Source organism: Polypterus senegalus, unplaced genomic scaffold (genome assembly GCF_016835505.1).
Source record: "Polypterus senegalus isolate Bchr_013 unplaced genomic scaffold, ASM1683550v1 scaffold_19, whole genome shotgun sequence".
Taxonomy (NCBI): Eukaryota; Metazoa; Chordata; class Cladistia; order Polypteriformes; family Polypteridae; genus Polypterus; species Polypterus senegalus.
The window spans coordinates 56590-80794 of NW_024377211.1; the positions used below are offsets into that span (position 1 = coordinate 56590).

Consider the following 24205-nt stretch of genomic DNA (forward strand, 5'->3'; position numbering starts at 1 on the left):
ATTTATTCCTACTCTCATTTTTCAACAATAATAAGATAAGATAGCCAGAATGTTTAATGGGTTCGAATGCTGTTACTATTTCCTCTTGCGTTTTCTTTTTAAAATGTCCTTTTCTACATTACAGTGTCTGATCTTTGCTTCAATTACACTGCATTTGCTAGAGGATTGTTTCTTACTGTAATAGCAGACTACTGTTTGCGATGCGCCATCTGTCGGAATGCAGGCTGTATTGCATTATTGCAACTGCAGGCACTACAATATGGCGTATTACAAAAGTCAGGCAGCCATTTTCTAATCCGTTTAGTCTTGAAAAGGGTTGCGGTGGTCGGCTGGAGCCTATCCTGGCCAGCATACGGCGCAAGGCAGGAACAAACCCTAGACAATGCGCCAGCACACCAAGTCACACACACATCCGCCCCAGCCACACACAATGGACACTTTAGGATCGCCAGATCACTTAGCCTGCATGTTTTCGGACTGTGGAAGGAAAACCATGAAGAAACAGAAGAACGTGCAAACAAATATTAACGCTAAATACTCCCGTGACGGATAAAAGTCGAGCATTAGCGGAAAACAAGAGTAAACATCAGAAGTAAATGGGGAGAACTTTCAAAAATCACATGCATCATCATCACCCGATTTAGACTTGGTAACAGAGATGTAGCAATGTTAACCAATGTGCCACCATAAAACTCTGCAGTGAGTTTCTTAAATCGTATGAACTTTCATTGTGACAGAGTTGTTCTGTAGATTGTAATTTGCATATTTTTTTAACATACAAAATTGTACACTACCGATTGTTAGTCATATTTTTTGTAAATAAGAAGCTTCCAACCCTCACGGCTGTTAGAGACAACGTTTGGCATTACTGTTTGCAAGGCGCCATCTATTGGAATACATTTTGTAATGCATGTAGAATCAAAATGCAATGCGTTTCCATTCCGGCAGATGTCGCTTCGTAAAGTTATACTGCCGTTGAGAATCAAACAACACTAACATAACCTAATAAATGAAATTTAAAATGTAAGAAAACACAGGAAATAAAAAGAATACCAAAAGGGAGGACTAATCTCGTCTGAGCCCGTTAAACATTTTGGTGATCTACCTTAATCTACGTTGCAAAATACGAGCAGGAATAAAACGTGTAAATAAACAGCAAATGTTCTTAACAGCTATAAGGAGGCCATGGAAGCAATTTTAAAACCTCCGAGACTTCTGTGCGATAGTCAATGGGCTCCACTGGGATAAGTACTTTCTTTTACAAACCTTTTTATCATCTGTCATTTGTTGTTTATATTTCAAATTTCTATTTTGCACAAACACTAATGCCTCTTTCAGTTCTCTTGTGGTAATTTCACTTTCCAATCCTTCCATTTTCTCTTTTGACAACTGCTTATTTAGCTTTTCAAGTAACAATCCCTCCTTATCTTCTAACCCTGCATGCTCAGAAAACAAATCTCCATTTTCAATATACCCCTAACAAGGCACTTTACCCCTGTCTTTAGTTCCCATTTCCTATCCGTCAAGGCTTTCTAAACTGTTTTATTAAAAAAAAAAAAAACACTGCCTTGCTCTCACAAAATACCTTTTTACTTTCCTCCTCACCATATCTGTAATATTCCTTTTCAATAGTATTAAAGCCCCCACCATTATTTGCGGTGCTATGCTGTCTTCCCAAAGCCCCTATTAAACTCCTCAAATCCTCCTTTTCCCCCTTCAGTTTCTCTCTCTTATAACACTAGGGTGTTGTACCGTGTTAGCCATTATGAGTGCAGTGAGAAGTCAAGCAACATTTATTGGCAAATTATTATTTAGTTAGCCAATAAAAGGTGTCAATTTGCTTGACTGCTCACTGCATTCTCTCTTATAATCATTAGACAACACTCTTATCTTCCTCTTACGCTTTTCCCACCATTCTACCACAGAACACTCATACCATCGTAGAAGAGCCCACCACTTTAAATGCACCTTCATCCTCCTGCTGAAATCTTCCCCCTCTAAACGTTTCATATTCAACTACCAAAAGCTTTTGCCAAATGCTATCTCTCCTACGTTTAGTTCACAACTTAAAAAGTAATGATTTAAGAATCACACTGGTATAACCTTGCAACTTTCCAAACCGATGCCATCAGACAAAACCCGATAATCAAGTATGGCAAAGGCGCTATATAGGCGTCGACCCAACACAGACTGACAACGGAGGCACGTGTAGAAATAAATCAAAAAAGGTTCATATTTCTTCAGCTGAGGTCCACTTCTTCCCCGTGTCCCTCAGCCCTAACACAGTCCCAAACAAAACAGAGTAAATCACCCCAAACCATACTCTTCTTCCTCCACAGCAGCTGGGGATGTAGTGTGCATCCCATGGCTGCTCCCCCGGATCCAGTATCAAAGTGGCGTCCCGGACGTCTGCCACACTAGCCTACTTTTCACTCCTATTGTATCTCTCCATGTAAAGCCCTCAGCTTTGTTATACGATCTCCTATATGCACCAGTCAGTCTGTAATGTCTAATCAGCCCTCGCAATGCTTCCCTAGTACATTCTCTCGTCCTCTTCTCCAAATCCACATTGAAATCCCCTCCTAAAACAATCACCATGTCTGTCACCAAAACATCTCCCAATAAAGACCAGCAGTCAGTGTTTCCCTTCAAATCAATTAATGCATAAACATTTACATAATAGAATTTTTTGCCTGTCCGCTCTGCACCAACGTACTCCCTGCCATTACAATAAATGACTCGGCCGGTGTCCACCGATCCCCTTTAAACAAATTGATCAATACATATTTCCCACCGCTCATTTAGAACCGCAATCCTTTGTACAATCCCCACATCCATTCTGTCCCGCAAGTGCACTTCTTGTAAGAAGCAAACATGAACAGGTTCAGTGCTCAACAATAATAAAACAGACCCTTTTAGACCTGGTCCTTACCTTTAACGTTTAGAGTACCACACATAATATTTCCCCCCATCGGCCCATTTTAGTAAATATTCAAATCTTCATCATCCCCCCCAACTATAGGCCAGTAAGCTTAACATGCATCACAGGAAAATGAATGGAAGGAATTATTAAGGATAAGATTGAGCAACATATGACAAGGACAGGAGTTATTCTGAACAGTCAGCATGGGTTCAGAAGAGGGAGGTCGTGTTTTACTAACATGTTGGAATTCTATGAGGAGGAAACAAAAGGATACGATCAAAGTGGAGCTTATGATATTATTTATCTGGACTTTCAGAAAGCATTTGAGAAGGAGCCACATGAGAGGTTGGGCATCAAACTAAAAGAAGTGGGAGTTCAGGGTGATGTTTGTAGATGGGTGCAGAATTGGCTGAGACACAGGAAGCAGAGGGTGATGGTGAGAGGAACCTCATCAGAACTGGCCGATGTTAAGAGTGGTGACCAGCAGGGGTCAGTGCTAGGGTCGCTGCTATTTTTAATATATATAAATGATTTAGATAGGAATATAAGTAACAAGCTGGTTAAGTTTGCAGATGATACCAAGATAAGTGGATTAGCAGATAATTTGGAATCCGTTATATCATTACAGAAGGACTTGGATAGCATACAGGCTTGGGCAGATTTGTGGCAGATGAAATTTAATGTCAGTAAATGTAAAGTATTACACATAGGAAGTAAAAATATTAGGTTTGAATACACAATGGGTGGTCGGAAAATCTAGAGTACACCTTATGAGGAGAATTTAGGAGTCATAGTGGACTCCAAGCTATCAACTTCCAAACAGTGTTCAGAAGCCATTAAGAAGGCTAACAGAATGTTAGGTTATATAGCACGATCTGTGGAGTACAAGTCACAGGAGGTTCAGCTCAACCTTTATAGCACACTGGTGAGGCCTCATCTTGAGTACTGTGTGCAGTTTGGGTTTCCAGGTTACAAAAAGGACATAGCAGTGCTAGAAAAGGTCCAGAGAAGAGCGACTAGGCTGATTCCAGGGCTACAGGGGTTGAATTATGAGGAAAGATTAAAAGAGATGAGCCTTTACAGTTTAAGCAAAAGAAGATTAAGAGGAGACATGATTGAAGTGTTTAAAATTATGAAGGGAATTAGTACAGTGAATCAAGACTGTTATTTTAAAATGAGTTCATCAAGAACACAGGGACACAGCTAGAAACTTGTTAAGGGTAAATTTCGAACAAATATTAGGAAGTTCTTCTTTACACTGTGGAGCCAACACGGACAGAGACAGGCGGACATGTTGTTTTTCACCACCACATGTTTTATTTACACAAACTATTTACAGATATGGTCACTCAGACCCAGTCCATTAGTGCACAAAACCCCAAACCCTCTTAGTCCTGGCCACAAATGCCTTTCTTCGGGCCGCCTCCACCCCTCTCCTGTGCTTCGTCCTTCCGCCTCCTGACTCCAGCCCTGAATGAATGGAGATGGCGCCTTTTATATGGTTCCCGGATGAGCACCAGGTGTTCCTGGCATTCCTCCCTTAGCCACGCCACAGCGTGGCGGAAGTGCCGGCTGTGCTCCCGGGTGTCTCCCAAAGTCTTACCCCCAGCACTTCCTGGTGTGGCGGAAGTGCTGGGCAACAGGTCCCCAAGGTATCGGGGCGACGCCTGGCGGTGACCACGGGCCCCTACAGGGTAGGGCTTCCATGCCCTCAACCCGTGGCCCCCAAAGCAACCAGGAAGGCGGCCCCCACGTGATCCAGGGTGGGCTTTAACCCTCTTCCGGTCCCTCACGGCGTCCCGGCCGGGTCATTGCCCGTGGCATCCCTGACAACACAAAGAACGATAGACACATGGAATAAGCTACCAAGTAGTGTGGTAGACAGTAAGACATGAGGGACTTTCAAAACTCAACTCGATGTTTTTTGGAAGAAATAAGTAGATAGGACTGGTGAGCTTTGTTGGGCTGAATGGCCTGTTCTTGTCCAGGGTGTTCTAAAAGAGGGGGTAGAATCAATTATTTCATATTAAACAGTGCATCCGCAAAATCCTCTTCCTTTGCCTCCCTCATACTTATAGAACCCTCATATCCATCCAGACTAATGGGAGACGCCTCACTTCGATCCATTCCCTTCTCTGCACCCTCCCCACTATCTGGAATAATTGAACCAGATGAACATAAACCTTTCTCCCCGTCATCTTATTCATTCAGTCCAAAAAAAAAAAAAAATGACTGGCCTCTATATCATCTCTACTCTCACGTTTCTTCTGTCGTCTTCATTTTTCCTTTCCTCTGTCTCCATTTTTAATCTTTCTCCACCCTCTTTCCCCACACCATCATTTCCCGTTTCCACCTTCTCTGGAATCCTAGTGTTTGATTCTTTAAACATAGCCTCTTCCAAAGCAGTTACCTCATGTACCTCACCTCTCTCTTCTACATCAGGTGTCAGTCACCTTGTCATTGTTTTGCTTTTGCCCTTCCTGAAGCTGGTTCTAATCATTAGCCAACAGAGCTATTAAAGAATATTCATACTCTGCACATTCCACCATTCTGAACAATGATCGTACAGATGCTGGCCACTTTTACACAAGTCACATACCTTAGTCGTGTGGACCTACACCTTTGCATCCCTTGCAGACCTTTTCCTGACAAAACCTGGAGATATGGCTAGATCTCCCACATTTTCCACAAACCAGAGACATGCTGCCATAACAGAGGTTACTTCTGTCTGATCCAAGTGCAAAGGATGACAGAGGGTGCGAACAGCCTGTCTGCTTCCTGCGTTTCACTTAAAAGTGTCTTTTGCCATTCCACCATCCTCATTTGTTATGGAAATGTCTCAGGTAGATACCGAATCACAATATCTATCCAAAAAAAGAAATAGTGTCCTCATCATAAACAAAAGAATTGAACATGTGGATGGTTATTACCCTCCATCCTTGATTCCAGTGAGACTCAACCCGAAAGTCATTCAAAGGAGGAGAAGATTCATTGCTTTCCACCGAAGCTAATGATCAAAAGCACCTTCAGACTCCATAGTAACACACATAAACCTTAGCCAGAGTTCATTTGTACACACACATAAAAGGGGTAGAGGTCTATCTTCTTTTCTCCATAAGTATTTCAGTATCAGCATGCAAAAAGTATTCTTTCTTGGCAGTTCACCTAAAGGTAATTATATACCCCAGTCCTTCCATTTAAGTTGAAAAAGTCATTTTGAGGAAAACGCAAAATAATTCTCCATAGTGCACGGGTGTTGAACTCCGGTCCTGGAAGGCCACAGTGGCTGCAGTTTTTAATTCTAACGATCTTCTTAATTAGTGACCAGGTTTTACTGCTAATTAACTTTGTTTGCCTTAATTTTAATTAACTTGACTCACGCCCCTTTGTTGTTTCTTTTTCCTTAATTAGCAGCCAAACAATAATAAGACACAAAACAACCCGCCACATGACCAGCTCACCTACTGTATGCCCACCACACAATATCTGAAAATAAAGAAAGGTGAAGGTCTTGGTAAAGCTGATCTCGCAGGTCACCAAAACATTTTGACAGTGGTCTTAAAAAAAAACAGAAAATCAATAGTTTTGGAAATGTCTGCTGTGGCAGAATGAGAGCAGCAACAAGCCTTGGAATTAAATAACGAGTTTAATTAACAGCAAGAATCAGCTTCTCATTAAGAAAGTGACTGGAGTGAAATTGGTTGGAGTTTAGCTGGTCATCTGTTGGTTTGTTTCATGGCTCGTTTCTTTTTGGGTGTCATTTAAAGAAGGAAATAATTCATTCATAGCACTGAATCCTTAAACCAGGTCTATTAAAATGAAAGGAAAAAGAATTTAATTAGCAGTGAAAACTGGTCACTGATTAGGAAAAGGGTTAGAATGAAAACCTGCAGCCACGACACCCCTGCCCAAGTGGACCGACAGAGTAATGGACTCAGCCTCCCAACCTGCAATACCACTAGCTGACCAATAGATGTCAGGCTTTATACGGACAACAATACACATTTCCATACCGGAATGGTCGAGCTCCGCATTAACAACGACCGCCACCAGTACTGTTAGCCAACAGGGTGCTGGAGGAAATTCGGCTAATGTTGGCCGAAGGAGGAGAAAAAGAGAGGGGAGATGTGTCCGGAGGCAGGAGGAGAGGAGGAAAGTAAAAGTGGAACTGAGGGTAGGAACTTTGAATGTTGGCAGTATGACTGGTAAGGGGAGAGAGTTAGCAGATATGATGGAGAGAAGGAAGGTTGATAGAGACGAAATGGAAGGGGAGTAAGGCCAGGTGAACCAGAGGTGGATTCAAATTGTTCTATCATGGTGTGGATAGGAGGAGAAATGGAGTAGGAGTTATTCTGAAGGAACAATATGTCAAGAGTGTTTTGGAGGTGAAAAGGGAGTCAGGCAGAGTAATGATTATGAAGCTGGAAATTGGAGGCGTGATGATGAATGTTGTTAGTGCACATGCACCGCAAGTTGGGTGTGCAATGGGTGAGAAAGAGGATTTTTGGAGTGAGTTGGAGGAAGTGATGAACAGTGTACACAAGGGACAGAAAGTGGTGATTGGAGTGGATTTCAATGGACATGTTGGTGAAGGGAACAGTGGAGACAAGGAGGTGATGGGTAGGTGTGGTGTCAAAGAGAAGAATGAAGAAGGTCAGAGGATAGTGGATTTTGCCAAATGGATGGTCATGGCTCTGGTGAATACGTATTTTAAGAAGAGGGAGGAACGTAGGGTTACTTACAAGAGTGGAGGAAGATGCACACAGGTAGATTACAGCCAAAGCAGAAGAGTCAATCTGAAGGAGATTGAAGACTGCAAAGTGGTGGAAGACAGCTGGGAAACTACAGCAGATGTAGTAAGGGTGACAGCAAGAAGGGTGGAGGTGTTTAGGAGAGATGGCAGTGGAGTTTTTAACCAGATTGTTTAAAAGAATCTTGGAAAGTGAGAAGGTGCCTGAGGAGAGGAGAAAAAGTGTACTGGTGCAGATATTTAAGAATAGGAGGGATGTGCAGGACTGCAGTAACTACAGGGGAATAAAATTGATGAGCCACAGCATGAAGTTAGATAGAGTAGTGGAAGCTAAGTTAAGAAGTGAGGTGATGATTAGTAAACAGCAGTATGGTTTCACGCCAAGAAAGACTACCACAGATGCAATGTTTGTTCTGAGGATGTTGATGGAGACATATAGAGAAGGCCAGTAGTAATTGCATTGCATGTTTTTGGCCCTTGAGAAAGCATATAACAGGGTGCCTGGAGAGGAGCTGTGGTATTGTATGAGGAAGTCGGGGTGGCAGAGAAGTATGTAAGAGTTGTGCAGGATATGTACAAGAGAAGTGTGACAGTGGTGAGGTCTGTGGTAGGAGCGACGGATGCATTCAAGTTGGAGGTGGGATTACATCAGGGATCAGTTCTGAGCCCTTTCTTATTTGCAATTGTGATGGACAGGTTGACAGACGAGATTAGATAGGAGTCCCCATCGACTATGATGTTTGCTGATGACATTGTGATCTGTAGCGATAGTAGGAGCAGGTTGAGGAGACCCTTGAGAGGTGGAGATATACTCTAGAGAGGAGAGGAATGAAGGTCAGTAGGAACAAGACAGAATACATGTGTGTGAATGAGTGAGGTTAGTGGAATGGCGAGGATGCAGGGAGTAGAGCTGTTGAAGGTGGATGAGTTTAAATACTTGGGATCAACAGTAATGGGGATTGTGGAGGATAGGTGAAAAAAAGAGTGCAGGCAGGGTGGAATGGGTGGAGAAGAGTGTCAGGAGTAATTTGTGACAGACGGGTATCAGCAAGAGTGAAAGGGAAGGTCTATAGGACAGTAGTGAGACCAGCTACGTTATATGGGCTGGAGACGGTGGCACTGACCAGAAAGCAGGAGACAGAGCTGGAGGTGGCAGAGTTAAAGACGCTAAGATTTGCACTGGGTGTGACGAGGATGGACAGGATTTGAAATGAGTACATTAGATAGTCAGCTCAAGTTGGACAGTTAGGAGACAAAGTCAGAGAGACGAGATTGCATTGGTTTGGACATGAGCAGAGGAGAGATGCTAAGTATATTAGGAAAAGGATGTTAAGGATAGAGCTGCCATGGAAGAGGACAAGAGGAAGGCCTAAGAGAGGGTTTATGGATATGGTGAGAGAGGACATGCAGGTGATGGGAGTGATTGAGCAACATGTAGAGGACAGAAAGATATGGAAGAAGATGATCTGCTGTGGCAACCACTAACGGGAGTAGCCAAAAGAAGAATAAGAAGATTAGTGGGCACCAGCTTGTAAACTATGTAATTTTTCCATCACACCGTGCTTCTCCATTCTCTGTACCTCAGCTTTAACCTTTGGTAATTCAGTAGCTCCCTCTCGTTGTTATATTTTAACTGGTTTGGCTTTCTTTGCACCTTGTTCTCCAAATGAGGCACTAATGTTTTCCACTCTTTTCACAAGTATGTAGCTTCATCCCAAATCAACAGATTGCTGACTGCAGGGCTTCTGAAGATACGTTATTAAATTGTCTCCTTTTATATAATCCTACTATTAAAGTATCCCAAGCACTTGAGTACACCCCTAGGGCTGTCTAAAGGTGTCCTGAAGTTTTTCAAAGATATTTTGGGTATAAGCGCTTTTTAAGTATCTGTATTTATAACATTTATGTCAGCTCCAGCGTCTATTTTGAAGCTAACCGTTGTGTGACTTATCTTCAGTGTTACAGTCCAGTTATCTTTACCAGTCTCATTCCGTTTCACCACAACGCCTAAATAAAAGCCCTCCTCACTCTCGCTTTGTACTTGTGCTTTAACTTCTCTTACCCCCTTTGAGTGGCACATTCTCTCCCAGTGTGCGTTTTTTTTTTTCTTAAGTGCCCACTGTAGGGCATTTACCTGGATCTTAGGGTTTAAATTTTCCACACTTTCCACATTTGTTTGTCCTCGGATCTTCGATTGTTCTTTCCTTGGTCCGGCTATATTTTCCCTGTTTATAGCGTTTCGTCGAGACACCTGCCGAACTCGGCTTGCTGTTTGCACCTCTTGTCTGTTGAACGACTTCCTCCGCCTGTCTCACCATCCGAACCGCAGTTTATTGTGTACGCTCTGCGTCCGTTGTGGGAATTGATTGTAAACCAAAAACAAATACGTGTATTGTTGTGGATTGTATTTTGTAATGTGCCGTTTTAGAATAAAACAAAAGTCCACAGATGGAAACACGTTTTTCTTCAGCTCGAAGTATAGCACTGTGTCATAATTATCCGAGACTTGACCATCTCCGAACGTAAATGACTTGTAAATAGTTTCTGCTTCGCTACCCATTGCCCATATAGGTGTGCTCACCTGGACCTCATCTTCTTCTTCTTCTTCATTTTATTTAGCGCCTGTTCTGTAGTGTGGGGGACTCGGTCTACGCGTATGTCTTTCTGCTGGATTTTCATAGTTGAATTCTTCGGATGGATTCAGTTTCGGCAATTTTCTTTTCCTTGTAACTATCTACCAGGACCACTTCTGGCACCATGTCACATGCGTAACTTTTACACAGGTCAACTTTTCTAGGACTTTCTATAACGGCGTCTCCCTGCTCAGCCCCCAGATATACACTCGCTAGTTAACTCACATGTCAATCATTTTCAAAAACTTGACACAGTCTGCAATACTTACGAGAAGCGCCGCCCTGAGCTCAGTTTCCTCCTCACCCCGCATCCCGCAGCGAAGGCTACTTGGAGTGACACCTACAATGACACACGCGACAAGTTCCTCTGGTCTCATTCTCGTCATTCCAAGTCTATTCGAGGTTGCGTGCCTAATAAAGTGCAATGTCTTTGTACTTCCGACAGATGGCGTATACAACAGGCACTATAACTAAAGGAAATTTTGAATAGAAAACATGAGCGCTGATAAAACAGTTGGATGAAGCACTAATTACATGGAAGCTCATTGACTGTCACAAAGTGAGAAGAAACTGACCACGAGGGTTCTCAAACTCGGGTGCTGACAGGCCATAGTGTTCTCCTTATAACTGTTAGTGGAATTTGTCATGTATTTACCCGTTCAATTCCTGTGCTCATTTTTCTACAAAAATAAGAGCAGATAGCCATAATGTTTGATAGGTTCGAGTGAGATTAGAAAGCCCTTTATATTTTACTTCCTATACTTTTTCTACTTAAGATGCAATTAATTATAGTGTCAGATCGTTGCTTTAATTACATAGTATTTGCATTTGCGATGCGCCATCTGTCGGAATGCACGCTACATTGCATTTTATTACTACAGATACTACACAGTACTTCAAGTAGATGGCGCTTAACAAACCCATCCTTCCATCTATCCATCCATCCATCCATCCATTATCCAACTCGCTATATCCTAGCACAGGGTCATGGGGGTCCGCCGGAGCCAATCCCAGCCAACACAGAGCGCAAGGCAGGACCGCAGCGCTTATCAAATGTTAACGCTATAATTGCCAAATTGGTAAAAGCCAGACGTGAGAGAAAAACAAGAATAACCGCTAAAAACATCACGCAGAAATGGGGAGAACTTTGAAAGAACACATACACAATCACCCGGCTGCGGATTCAGACTTGGTAATGATGAGGTAACAATGCTAACCAACGTGCCACCATAACACTCTGCACTCAGTACCTTAAATTGTACACTCCCGATTGTCATTATTAGTATATTAGTAATAACCTTCGTAAATTGGAAGCTTTCTGATTGCAGATTACAGTCACCAATCACTTGTTATAAATTGCTCAGCCGTTGGAATGTCAAATCCTTTAGGTTTCTGGGCACTGTGTTGTCACAAAACCTTAACTGGGGCAATAGCCTCATATGTATTATTAAGGAAGCCCATTAGGGAATGTTCTTTTTGCGTCAGCTGAGAAAGTTCAATATCCCTCAAGCAATATTGGTCCAATTCTACACAGCCATCATGGAGTTCATTCTGGCCTCATCTATGACTGTCTGGTTTGGTGCTGCCTCTGGTCAGGCTAAGGCCAATCTGCAACACATCAAAGCCTTTAAAGAATCATAGGCTGTAACTTACCATACACTGAAGTCCTACATGAATCCAGGGTAAGGAAGAGGGCTACAAAGATCATTACTGATTAAACTCATCCAGCGCATCACCAATGGCAAAGACTTCCCTCTGGCAAATGTCTTTGTGCAGTGAAAGCTAAAACAACCCATCACCTAAACAGTTGTTTTCCCTGCATGAAGTTATTCTTACTAATCAGATCTGAGCTGCTACTCATTATCTGTGTAGAACTGCACACTAGACTACCATTTTAATCCTACTCTCTCTTTATGTTTTTGTATTGCCCTTGTATGCTGCATTATATTTTATCATTATATATTTTTTCTTGTATTTATTTTTTGTATGTTGTGTTGTACTTGTATGTTTCACCAGTACTATCAAGACAAATTCCTACACATTAGAATACCTGGCTAATAGAGTGAATTCTGATTCTGATTTTTACCAGTTCTCCGATGTGTGTATTCATACAGTATTTAACATTTGTGATGCGCCATCTTTTGGAATTCAATTTGTAATGCAGGTAGAGATAAAATGCAATGCGCTTTCTATTCCGGTAGATGTCGCATTGCGATCAGATAAACTAACGATGAGACTCACACAGCAAATTTGGGCAACAAACTGACCCAATAACCTAAGAAAAGAAAATTAAACTACTGTACAGTACCTCAAATGAAGAAAGTAAATAATAATAATAATAATAATAATAATAATAATAATAATAATAATACAGAGAGTACTAATCTCGTCTGTGTCCGTTAAACATTCTTCATATAAGTAACAAAAAAATAGCAGAAATAAATCTTGTAAATAAACAGCAAATGCTCAGCATGGAAGCGTCCCAGAACCCGATTTTGAGACCCCTGAGATCAGACCATCAGCTACGTCCTTCCGTGTGACAGTCAATGAGCTCCAGTGGGTTTAGTACGTCCTCTAAGAGCCCTTTTTATTGCCTAACTTTTTTTTGTTATTTCCTTTATTGACCTATAGTGTCATACGTACGCCTTGGAATGGGTGTATCGAGAATTAATTTTCTGATGTGTCATGAGAGATGTTTTACTGTCCATAATACGCTTTTCCAGTCATCTTACCATTTCTACCTTTTCTTTTAATTTGCCAGTTTAACATATGGTCATTTCTTTGAAACTCTTCCTCTGAGCCCAGCATCCCAGAATCATCTTTTCACGGTTGCAGCCATTAGTATTTGACATGTATTTTATGGGGAAAAAAAACTTTAAAACTCCATCTTTATTATCATCTCAATAAAATTACAGTCTTGTTGACATTTACCTGTGAACAAGAGGAGTCACAAAATTTCTCAGCGTACATTACAATATAACCCGATGAAAATATGGACTTTATCTGTAACAGTTATATCATCCATGCAGGCAATGATTTTAGCCTCTTTTCAATTGTTTTGGTATTTTATTTTTTCTTTGATTTCTTCTCTTCTGATTTGCTGTGGTGCAGGCTCTGTTCGCAGTATAAAGGGGATACCTTGCCTTACTCCTTTTTCAATTCTAATTTCTTCAGAAGAATTTCCATGGATTTTTATTTGATTTGTTATATTTTTGTATATCCTTGATTTACTTTATTATTGCCTCTGGAAAGTCGATCATTTTCAAGATTTCCTAGATGTACTCATGATTTATGACACTAAAGGCTTTTTCAAGATCTAAATGTAAGATTGCTATGGCAATCTCTCTAATCTCTGTTCATTCAGTTAGTTCTCTTAGGAGTACAAGTGTTTCAACTGTTTCCTTCCTTAAAGTATGATCAGCGATTCTTCAGTTATACTTTTTAGATAGATAGATAGATAGATAGATAGATAGATAGATAGATAGATAGATAGATAGATAGATAGATAGATAGATAGATACTTTATTAATCCCAAGGGGAAATTCACATACTCCAGCAGCAGCGTACATAAAGAACAATATTAAATTGAAGAGTGATAAAAATGCAGATATAACAGACAATAACATTTTATAATAATGTTAACATTTACCCCTCCGGGTGGAACTGAAGGGTCGCATAGTGTGGGGTAGGAACGATCTCCTCAGTCTGTCAGCGGAGCAGGACGGTGACAGCAGTCTGTATCTGAAGCTGCTCCTCTGTCTGGAGATGATCCTGTTCAGTGGATTCTCCATGATTGACAGGAGCCTGCTCAGCGCCCATCGCTCTGCCACGGATGTCAAACTGTCCAGCTCCGTGCCTACAATAGAGCCTGCCTTCCTCACCAGTTTGTCCAGGCGTGAGGTGTCCCTCTTCTTTATGCTGCCTCCCAGCACACCACTGCGTAGAAGAGGGCGCTCGCCACAACTGTCTGATAGAACATCTGCAGCATCTTATTGCAGATGTTGAAGGACGCCAGCTTTCTGAGTAAGTATAGTTGGCTCTGTCCTCTCTTGCACAGAGCATCAGTATTGGCAGTCCAGTCCAATTTATCATCCAGCTGCACTCCCAGGTATTTATAGGTCTGCACCCTCCGCACAGTCACCTCTGATTATCACGGGGTCCAGGAGGGGCTTGGGCCTCCTAAAATCCACCACCAGCTCCTTGGTTTTGCTGGTGTTCAGGTGCAGATGGTTTGAGTCACACCATTTAACAAAGTCCTTGATTAGGTTTCTATACTCCTCCTCCTGACCACTCCTGATGCAACCCATGATAGCAGTGTCGTCAGCGAACTTTTGCACATGGCAGGACTCCGAGTTGTATTGGAAGTCCAATGTATATAGGCTGAACAGGACCGGAGAATACAATCCCCTGCAATGTTTATTGTGGAAAAAAACTCAGGATATTTAAGCTATTTTTAAAAATAAAAAGTACCATTGCATCTGTTGTGTTAGGCACAGTTCACATAGAGGTACACTACTGGTGAAGTGTTTTAGAACACAGTTTTTTAAGTTTTTATGGAAATGTAATGTCTTAATGTTTCATGAAATCAAGGCATCAAACTAACTATGGCACATAAAAAGTCAAGGAATCATGAAGTATACAAAATATTGTTCAAATTTTTGATTCATCACAGTAGCCATACCTTTTGCAGATGTAACAGCCAAACTGTGGCAACCATTTTGATTCAGAATGCCAGTCACTCTGTGCAAGTCACCAACTCCGTCTTCAGCTAAAATACCTCAGACCATCACATGTCCTCCTGCGTGTTTGACAGTTGGTGTCACACACTGAAGAACCATCCTGTCACCAACTTGACGGCATACAAACACCCAGCATGATGAATGGAAGATTTCAAATTTGGATTCACCGGTCCATAAGACTTTCTTCCGGTCTGCAGTAGTTCACAGCTGATATTTCAAGGCCCTATTTTTGTCCTTAAAGGAATGGCTTTCTTCCTGCCACTCGCCTTGTCAAACCTGCAGCACAAAGTCTCCTCTTCCAAGTAGAGTGCTGAGATTTGCTTTTCTTGATCTGCACTGTTAAGCTGTGCTTGAGGCTGTTGCATTATGAGACGCCCATGGACAAAAGCTTGTCTTCCAATTGGACTGTGACTTTGGATCTGCCAAATCTCGTCCTATCAGTTGGACTGTGTAGGACACCATGGTATTCAAAGACACTTTTCTTTTTTTTGTTTTTGCAGTTTCTCTGAATGAAAGGCCTACATGGTTAATGCCAATAATGTTCTGTCTCATGTCATTTGTTAATTGCCATTTTCTTGCAATTATCACTGAAACTTTCTAGAGTGTAATATTGTCCAAGTAGTACTTTGGAAGATGTAGTAACACAATCTGTTCCCACTCCGCTTTAAGGCAGGGGTTTTTTAAGCAATAAAAAGAAGTTGGGACACCTGTATAAATTTGTTTGCTTCAATATACAAGGCTTAATTTACTGTAATTCCTGCAGAGCATTGGTCAAGACTTAGGTTAACAGAAGAAGAAGAGGGGAATGGCATGTCCAGAGGCAAGAGGAGAGGAGGAAGGGTAGGAGAGTGGAAGCGAGGGTAGGAACTTTCAATGTTGGCAGTATGACTGGTAATTCACCCTGAGAAAGTCAAACAGATTTGAGTTTGTCTTAAGTCATGAAGCTTGTGTGTGTATGATAGCTGTCAACACTGTAGCATAGTGGTTAACGCTTTGGACCTCAAACCCTGAGGGTGGAGGTTCAAATCCCACTACTAGCAGTGTGTGACCACTTCACCTGCCTCTGTGCCAATTTGAGAAACAAAAGAAATGTAGCCAACTGCATCTCAGATGTTTCACGTTGCCTTGTATAAAAGCATCAGGTATGTAATAATAACTATCGATTGCTCAGCCAAAGTTATAATGCATACAAAGCGGCCACAAGGCAAAAAGAAAAGGGTGTTTTGGACTGTGGAACATGAAGAGAGGCTTGTTTTTCTGATGTTGCATGTGTGTTGTGTCATGACAGATTGAAAAAAGGAAAAAGACTGGGAGATGGTGGCTCAACTCATCATATCTACAAAACATTTACACAACCACTAGTGCTGTCTGGTAACGTGTAACATGTTGATTGGCTGTCAAAATGCAGTAAGTTCACAATACTTTGGAATATTGAAATGGTGTTGAGAAGTCATGAAGAGGTATTCTCATTCATCATCCTCTGTTAACCTAGTTGTATATTCTGACATCCTCAAGGAGACAAGATCCAGTGGGTACAGTTGCTAAGTTTCATATGTTCTCCAACTCAAAGTTGTGTTGTTTGGCTCGTTTGGGCTTTTATTCTCTTTGTATGTTTGCTGTCTTTTGACCATTTTAGTCTAGAATTGGTTTTGGTTTTGACACTTGCTTCAGTTTTCCAGGTTTAGATTTTTCAATTTGTGGACTTTTTAATTCAAGGACTCATTCTTTTGATTAACTCTCTTTATTTGATTTATTGGTTAGTTTTTGAAATGGTCTTTTTCACTTTGAAATGTCATAGTTGCACTCTGTAATTTGCGCTCCCCTGCATCCAAAGGAGCCACTTGAGATGGTTCTGAGGATGCCTTCTGGATGCTTCCCTGCCTAAGGTGCTTCAGCCATGTCCAGTCAGGAGGAGACCTCGGGACAGATCTAGGATACACTGGAGAGATGACATCTCCTAGTTGTCTTGGGAATGTCCCCAAACCCCCCAGTTGAAGTTTGAAGAGCTGGCTGGGATGGCTGGGTGTCTTTATTAGACTGCTGCCACCACAACCTGGATAGGATAAGCAGTAAAAAATGGATGGATGGATTAATTTTTCTAAATTTAAAAATGTAAATAAATGACTTAAGAAACTGTGTCAGGTAAGAATTTTAGATGGTTTTTCACAGTGCCATTTAGGCAACATCACCATATCCACTTGTAACATAAACTGTATTGGATCATCTTCCTCCAGAAAAAACAGCCTCTGTCAAATATACACTATATAAACCTTATGGTTTTCTAACTTCTTTCAGTTCTATACAATAACATTTTATTAACACTTGATCGTATGAGTTTAGACGATTACTGAATGGAGGATTTTATTGTTACCTTATTAACATGTACTTGCTGTTTCTTTTGGCAAACACTTCAAGATAGTGAATGAAACATTGTTTAAAATCTAGTTTTTTTCCATTTGGATGAGAATCTTCTCTCAGTGTAGGCAGATGAGTTCTCCTTTTTGCACCGTAGCCGGCCGTTTGTAATAAAGAGTTTCCGGCTGAGAAAGAAATTGAGATGTAGCGGTGGGGGAGGGGAAACTCTTTAAGAAGGTCAACAAGTGCGACAGGCATGACGTCATGAAGAACGACGGAAACGGAAGCCGAGCGGCACCGCGTGTGTGTCAGCCGCGAACATTTAATTGGAAAGCCGAATTGAAAGCTCTTTGTGTTATATAAAATCTACCAGACAAAAAAATGAAAAAGGCATTTAAGTCTATTGTTTAACTATGTCGGGCCCTAGACCTTGCGCCTGATTAGCGTGTCCCGGACGATTTAAAGGTCCTGATGCAGTAGTATCTGGCTTGACAGCTCTCCAAGCTACGCGACTGACAACACAAAAACTGAAGAAGAAATGATGCGGCACTGAAGAAGAAATAATGCGACAGCAGCAGTGATCACGGTCTTTAGTGACACGTTCAGGTACGAGCGAGGCAGGCTATATACTTGTTATAGTAACAGCTCTTTGATATGTTTTTTCTTTTTTTTTTTGCTTTTCTCTCTCCGCGGTCCGTTTTTTTTTGCAATAAGGTCTTGATGATCCAGTGGGTAGGAAGCGGCCCATTTGTCTATCATTTGATGTCATAGAGGCGGGATACACAATCTTTAAAATAAACCTTTGTGATGTTTTCCAGTCCTTTGGTATTCGGTCCCTGGGTAGAAGTGCCCCAGTGCACCCGGGTGTTTCGCAGCATATGCTGTGTGGTTAATCCGGCTCGCGTCACTTTAGCAATGTTGTCAGCTATTTTGTGGCAGTATGTAGCTACTTTTCAGACCCCTTTGACGGCTTTATTTTGAAAAGGAACCTAGTGATAAATCTAACGACATTTTCAGTCGACGTAAGCAACTTTTCTTTCTTAACCAGTTGACAGCAATTTATGTAGCAACTGATTGCTGTGAAGTTCAACAGAGCGCGCTCCACCCGCAGTGTTTATGATGAATCACGAATGTGCTGCGCTTGCTCGAGGAAGAGAGGGGCTAACGCGCGACTGTTGATCGGGGATGGACCTTCTCTTCGTTTTAAACTTGAAACGGCTTGTTAGGCTATGATTTTCCACCTAGTTAAAAAGTGAGCAATCTTTCCCTTTTCTGACATATCTGCGTATTCTGTGTCTGGTCAATGGCGCACATTTGTTTAAATCTGCCTGTGACCTGAGTTCGCTTCCCGGGTCCTCCCGGCGTGGAGTTTGCATGTTCTCCCCGTGTCTGCGTGGGTTTCCTCCGGGTGCTCCGGCTTCCTCCCGCCAAAGACATGCAGGTTAGGTGCATTGGCGATCCTAAATTGTCCCTAGTGTGTGTGTGTGCCATACGGTGTTTCCTGATTTACGCCAAGTGTTGGCTGGGATTGGCTCCAGAAGACCCCCGTGACCCTGTAGTTAGGATATAGCGGATTGGATTATGGATGGATGGACATCGGTCTGTAATATTCATCCAAATGCATCATGAAATACGGCTTGTTATAACACTATCACTTTCACTCATCAAAGTTGAGGGAGATGGGCTCTAGCGCATACTGTGTTTTGATTGGTGAATCGCCTTCTATAGATTGCTCATACCTAATTCAGTTTGTCAGCACAGAAGATGGAGGTAAATGAGATAGCAGAAGAATTAATTAGGAAAGTGGGTATTTTTTGGTATTTGAAATCTCATTTTAGAAGCAAAAATGAAAAAACGAAAATGAAAGGAATTTTATGATTTAGATTTTTGATTAAAGAATAAAATGAGGGAAAATGAGATATTTTTAAATTCTATGGTAACAAATAGCAGTCAGAAACTTAAAATTAAACATACTTTTCTGGATTTATTTGTGATTCAAATAATGAAAGTGTGATAGCTGAAAAACAACACAACAGAACGCATTTTCATTGTCTGAAACCTGACGTACTTCTTCTGCGCGATTTTTGACGACACGTACAAACAGTCCTCCTCACAACACATCGATCGACGGTCTTGAAGTTACACTGCACGGCATCAGCAGAGGTTGGACCAATACGTTGTTTTTCGGAAATAAAAGAGTGACACTCCGGGAGGAGGACATGACTGCCGAAAAACCGAGTCGCATCTTTCAGGTAAAAATACAAGCTTTGCAAACTTTGCTTTATTATAGCAGTTGTTTTATGAACGTTATTGTTGTTACTTACTGCGAAATAAATAAAGGGCGTTTTCTCGTTCTCGTTTCTTGCATTTTTCTTTTCCGATGTGCGAAAGAACGAAAGGAAACAAGTAATTGTTTTGCATTTTTAATTTTTCCCTTTTGGTTGAAATCAAATACGTGTCACTTTTTCTTTTTTAAATATTTTCTGAAACGAAATTTCAAATACTAAAAAGTACACGGAGCAGGGTGCTTACTACTGCAGATGAAATGGATTCTCCCAAAGTTATCGCATATTTCAGAGAGAAAATTTAGAAGGAATGATAATGTTGGCAGTCCTTTTAGACTATGCTATTGATTAAACTGGTGCAGCAGACAGACCCTTGGGATTAATAAAGTATCTATCTATCTAGTCTACCCGCCAGTTCAGGTGACGACATGAACTGCCCTGGACCAGGCCCGGCCTTAGGCATAGGCGAAGTAGGCGACCGCCTAGGGCCCCGGATCCAGGCCGTCGGCCCGCCTCTCCCCTCGCATGTTAAATCACGTGGGCAATGCGGGGGCGTGTCCGCGTGGGCGGCTGTCTATAAAAGCGGAGCGGTTTGAGTCAAGGTCTCTATGGGTCGAACGTTTATATCAGTGAATCAGCCACCACCACCACCATCATTCGTCGAAGAAGAAAGAAGAAGTCAAGATCTCATAAATCCTTCCACCTCGTCAGTGGCAGCAGGTGGCACGGGAGCGGGAAGGCAGAACCGCAATCTGAGTTGCGAGAACGAATGAAAACCCCTGTCTGTCAGTATGTCCTCGAAGCGTAAATACGAATCTGGAGCAGCTAAGCGAAAGAAAAAAGCCGATACTGATGCTTTCATTGCGTCTCAGAGAGGAGCTTTGCTCAATTTTGTGAGAGTTGGTGCTGGTTACAGCGGTAGTCGCATTATGGAGAGCAATGAAGGCCCAGGCCGAGGCCCCCACAGAGAGAGTGTTATTTTCACGCATTTCGCAGAGCTTCCGGGGGGGGGGCTCCTGGACCCCCCTTTCGCCTAGGGCCCCATAATACCTAAGACCGGGCCTGCCTGGACGCCCGTCCCTTGACATTCCAGCTGAGCCAACAGAACACTTTCTTTTCTGTTGTTTAAAAGTGTGACAGATTGCAGACCTATTTGGTGTATCGGAGAAGATGATCTCAAGGCAAATGAGCCAGTGTTGGATACGGTGAGCTTCACCTGTTTCAGTTTAGATACTTTGATACGGAAAGCCCAAAGCAGTGCCAACTATTTTTCTAAACTGAACTGGTTTTAAGAGTCTAAAGTCAGATGCATGTTCTCAGGTACGTTTTTAAGCAACTTTACAGCTCTAATCAGTGGCAAACATGATACTTCCTTATCCGTATCTTTCTTATCGTTCAAGTTAAGGCAACTATTCTTGGTAATCATGGCACCAGAGAGTGACTATATGCTTCATGTTGATTAGCTCGTGCCACTGTATTTTCTACATAAGACAATAAGGATCATTTACACTACAGTCAGCATCCTCCGCAGTAGCACTATGAGACTGTGACTCAGTCAGTGCACCAAAGCCTTGTTCAGAGGCAGCATCTGCAGACAATGTTATAGATGATTGTTTGCCTAAACATTTTTTAATTTAACATATGGAATATTACAGGTTGATTTTGCTACACTAAAACTAAGCCATGCTAAAACAATGTTGTCAATTGATGACTGCCATACAGTATCACTGCCCAGTTAGTCACATGTACTTAGACAAGTAGAAGAACATAACAAATACAGGGTGGTCCAGATCTAATTATGCAGATCCAGATTGTCTGGATGACTTTGATTTTTGTGGGGACGATTCCAGTTCGGCGCGAAGACGATTCTTCATGTTGTCAGTTTGCACAATTCTCGATGATCCGGGATTTTTCGGGTGTTTTCAACTTAAGTTGTAGCGTAATGAATCCCATAATAATGCACCAAATATTACAATACAAACAAAATGAAACTTTTTTTGCTTTCAATAAATTTTTGTTTTTAGAAATTCTTGGTTATTTTCAGGGTATTGCACACTAGGGATTCTCCTGATTATAATTATTTTTGCAGTTTATTGTCTGTGCAGTTGCATTAGTCATTTTAATATTTATGTTTTTCCTTTACCACGCCACCATTTTCTTTCACTGTGAACGTTGCCACTCTGTGGTCCTGTTAGCACGACATGCTATGTGGTTGCCTGAGGTGTGGTTTTTGCCCTTCAGTGTGATGCTTTAATAGTCCACACTACATGCTTGACACTGTCCGAGGTTGTGGATTTCAATAAGCACATTCAGTGAAGACTTTGCTGTTGTTTAAAGCATAGAGCTTTAGTGATTTTTTTTTTTTTGATTTAGCATTTTGTTTTTGATGACAGATATTTAGCCTTTATGGTTTTGATGCTTGCCACATTCTGTACAGCAATATGTAAATTCAAGTGTGTTTCCAAAGACTGCTCATGTGTGTAAACAGCTTGCCACATTCTGTACAGCAATATGGCTTTTCTCCGGTGTGAATTCTTTCATATTCCCGTGAAGTGCTTGTCACATTCTTTACAACAGTATGGCTTCTCTCCAGTGTGAATCCTCTTGGTTCATCCTTTGTTTCAGTTGCTCAGGTCACATCACAATTACACAGGACTTCAATTTGCAGTTACGCACAGAGAAATCGTGTTACCAACTACTCCAAATTCAGACCCTTCACTAGCCACTTTACTGATGTGGCTATTTCAAAACAATTTCAAGCTTTTCTTTATCTCCCTTAACCATTTATTTCAGTGTTAGATATCCATATTTCCATTCTGTGAGCATATTTTCAGTTTTCTAGATGACATTCAATGTTTGTTAGTACCTATAATCCCTCTAAGCTTCCACCGGTGCTTCATCTTCTCCAGCACCTTTCTCATTCTTCAAGTCTTGTATTGCTGTTTTAACTGGGGTGACCCTTAGTGCAGGGACTTCTGTGGGGGTCCCTCTGTGCTGTTGGAGTTCTGCAATTTTCCTCATTCATTAATTCTTTACAATACTCTGCCCATCTTTTCCTTGCCATTTCCTCCCTGCTCTCATCTATTCCATTGTTATCTTTGATTGTTGTCACATTTCCTGTATCTTTGTATGCTGTCAACTTTTTTTAATTAGTGTAAATTAACCAGTTGAGAAAAGAAACGATACAGCAGGATAAAGAATATGGTTTGAGATTAGATAGTAAGTGACAGTGTTTTACATAGCAATGTTTGTGTATTTACCTGCTGCTTGTCTTTATAAAGAAGTGATAATTTAATCTATTTAGCTTTCATATATTTAGTTTGTCTTGTAATTGTCAACCACAGGCTGTATCTAAAAATAAAAAGCTGGACCACATTTGGTTTAGGTCATGGCAATCTTCTAAATTTAATCAAAAAGGGGGCCATATAATGCACCATTTACCATTAAAACGACTTATTGCATGCTATGTTTCTTACCATGATTGTGGGAAATGGTTTCTTTCTAGCTTGTCCCAATATTAAAGTTTGCTACAACTGTTTAGTCCATCCATCCATCCATTATCCAACCTGCTATACCCTAACACAGGGTCACAGGGGTCTGCTGGAGCCAATCCCAGCCAGCACAGTGCGCAAGGCAGGAACAAATCCCTGGGCGGGGCGCCAGCCCACCGCATGGCACACCCAGCACACACTAAGGACAATTTAGGATCGCGAATGCACCAACCTGCATGTCTTTGGACTGTGGTAGGAAACCCACGCAGACATGAGGAGAACATGCAAACTCCTCGCAGGGAGGAACCAGGAAGCGAACCTGGGTCTCCTATAATCATATTGCAATGTGTCATCTGTAAACTGATTTTCCATTTTCTCTATAGTCAAAAATAGAAGATATCATCTCACACGTTCGATTCTTTTAGTTCAGTTCTTAAGAATTCATGCCTTTTTCCTCCCACAGGTCCATATAGTGAACTTGTCGATGCACAAGATGGAGGAGATGTGCCAGGCTGACCAGGGAGCTCAAGAGGTACAATTTAAATGTGAAGGGGAGGACTCCGAAGAGAAGAGCAACGATGAGGAAGGGGAGTATTGCAGATTAGACAAGAACTTGCACTGTATTTATGAAAATAAGATTGTACGCGTTAAAGAAGAGAATCGTGAATGGGAGTCTGTCCTCCATAAACAGGAAAACCTCAGCACTGAGGAGAGAGAATGCAAATGGAGAGCTATTGACATTAAAGAAGAAGATTATGACCAGATGTCGGATAGTGATATGCAGAAAGATGAAAGTCTGAATATAATTAAGGAAGAAGACTTTAAAGCAGAGTCCATCTCTCAGTGTATTTGTCCAGATGAAGGGAGAGCTGGATTAGACTCAACTCAGACTGGACCCTGCTCTCTGATGGAGCATTCGTTTGGTCCAAAGTCTGAGTCATTACAGTCTGACAGGAAGATGGCTGAGAAGACACCACATTTGAGTAATCCTGAAGAAGGTGAGTCTTACAAGAAATCTTAACGTTTGGG

General features: G+C 41.6%; 1 protein-coding gene across 1 annotated transcript in view; it reads left to right on the plus strand.

Moving 5' to 3' along the window:
- The window catches only part of LOC120519259 (zinc finger protein 850-like), a 101767-nt gene that overhangs the window by 56457 nt on the left and 21105 nt on the right, over positions 1 to 24205 (plus strand). Inside the window, exons 6-7 of the mRNA XM_039742408.1 lie at positions 19485 to 19652; positions 23640 to 24174. Coding sequence (XP_039598342.1) covers positions 19485 to 19652; positions 23640 to 24174 — 703 coding nt within the window. The remainder of the gene's footprint in view (positions 1 to 19484; positions 19653 to 23639; positions 24175 to 24205) is intronic.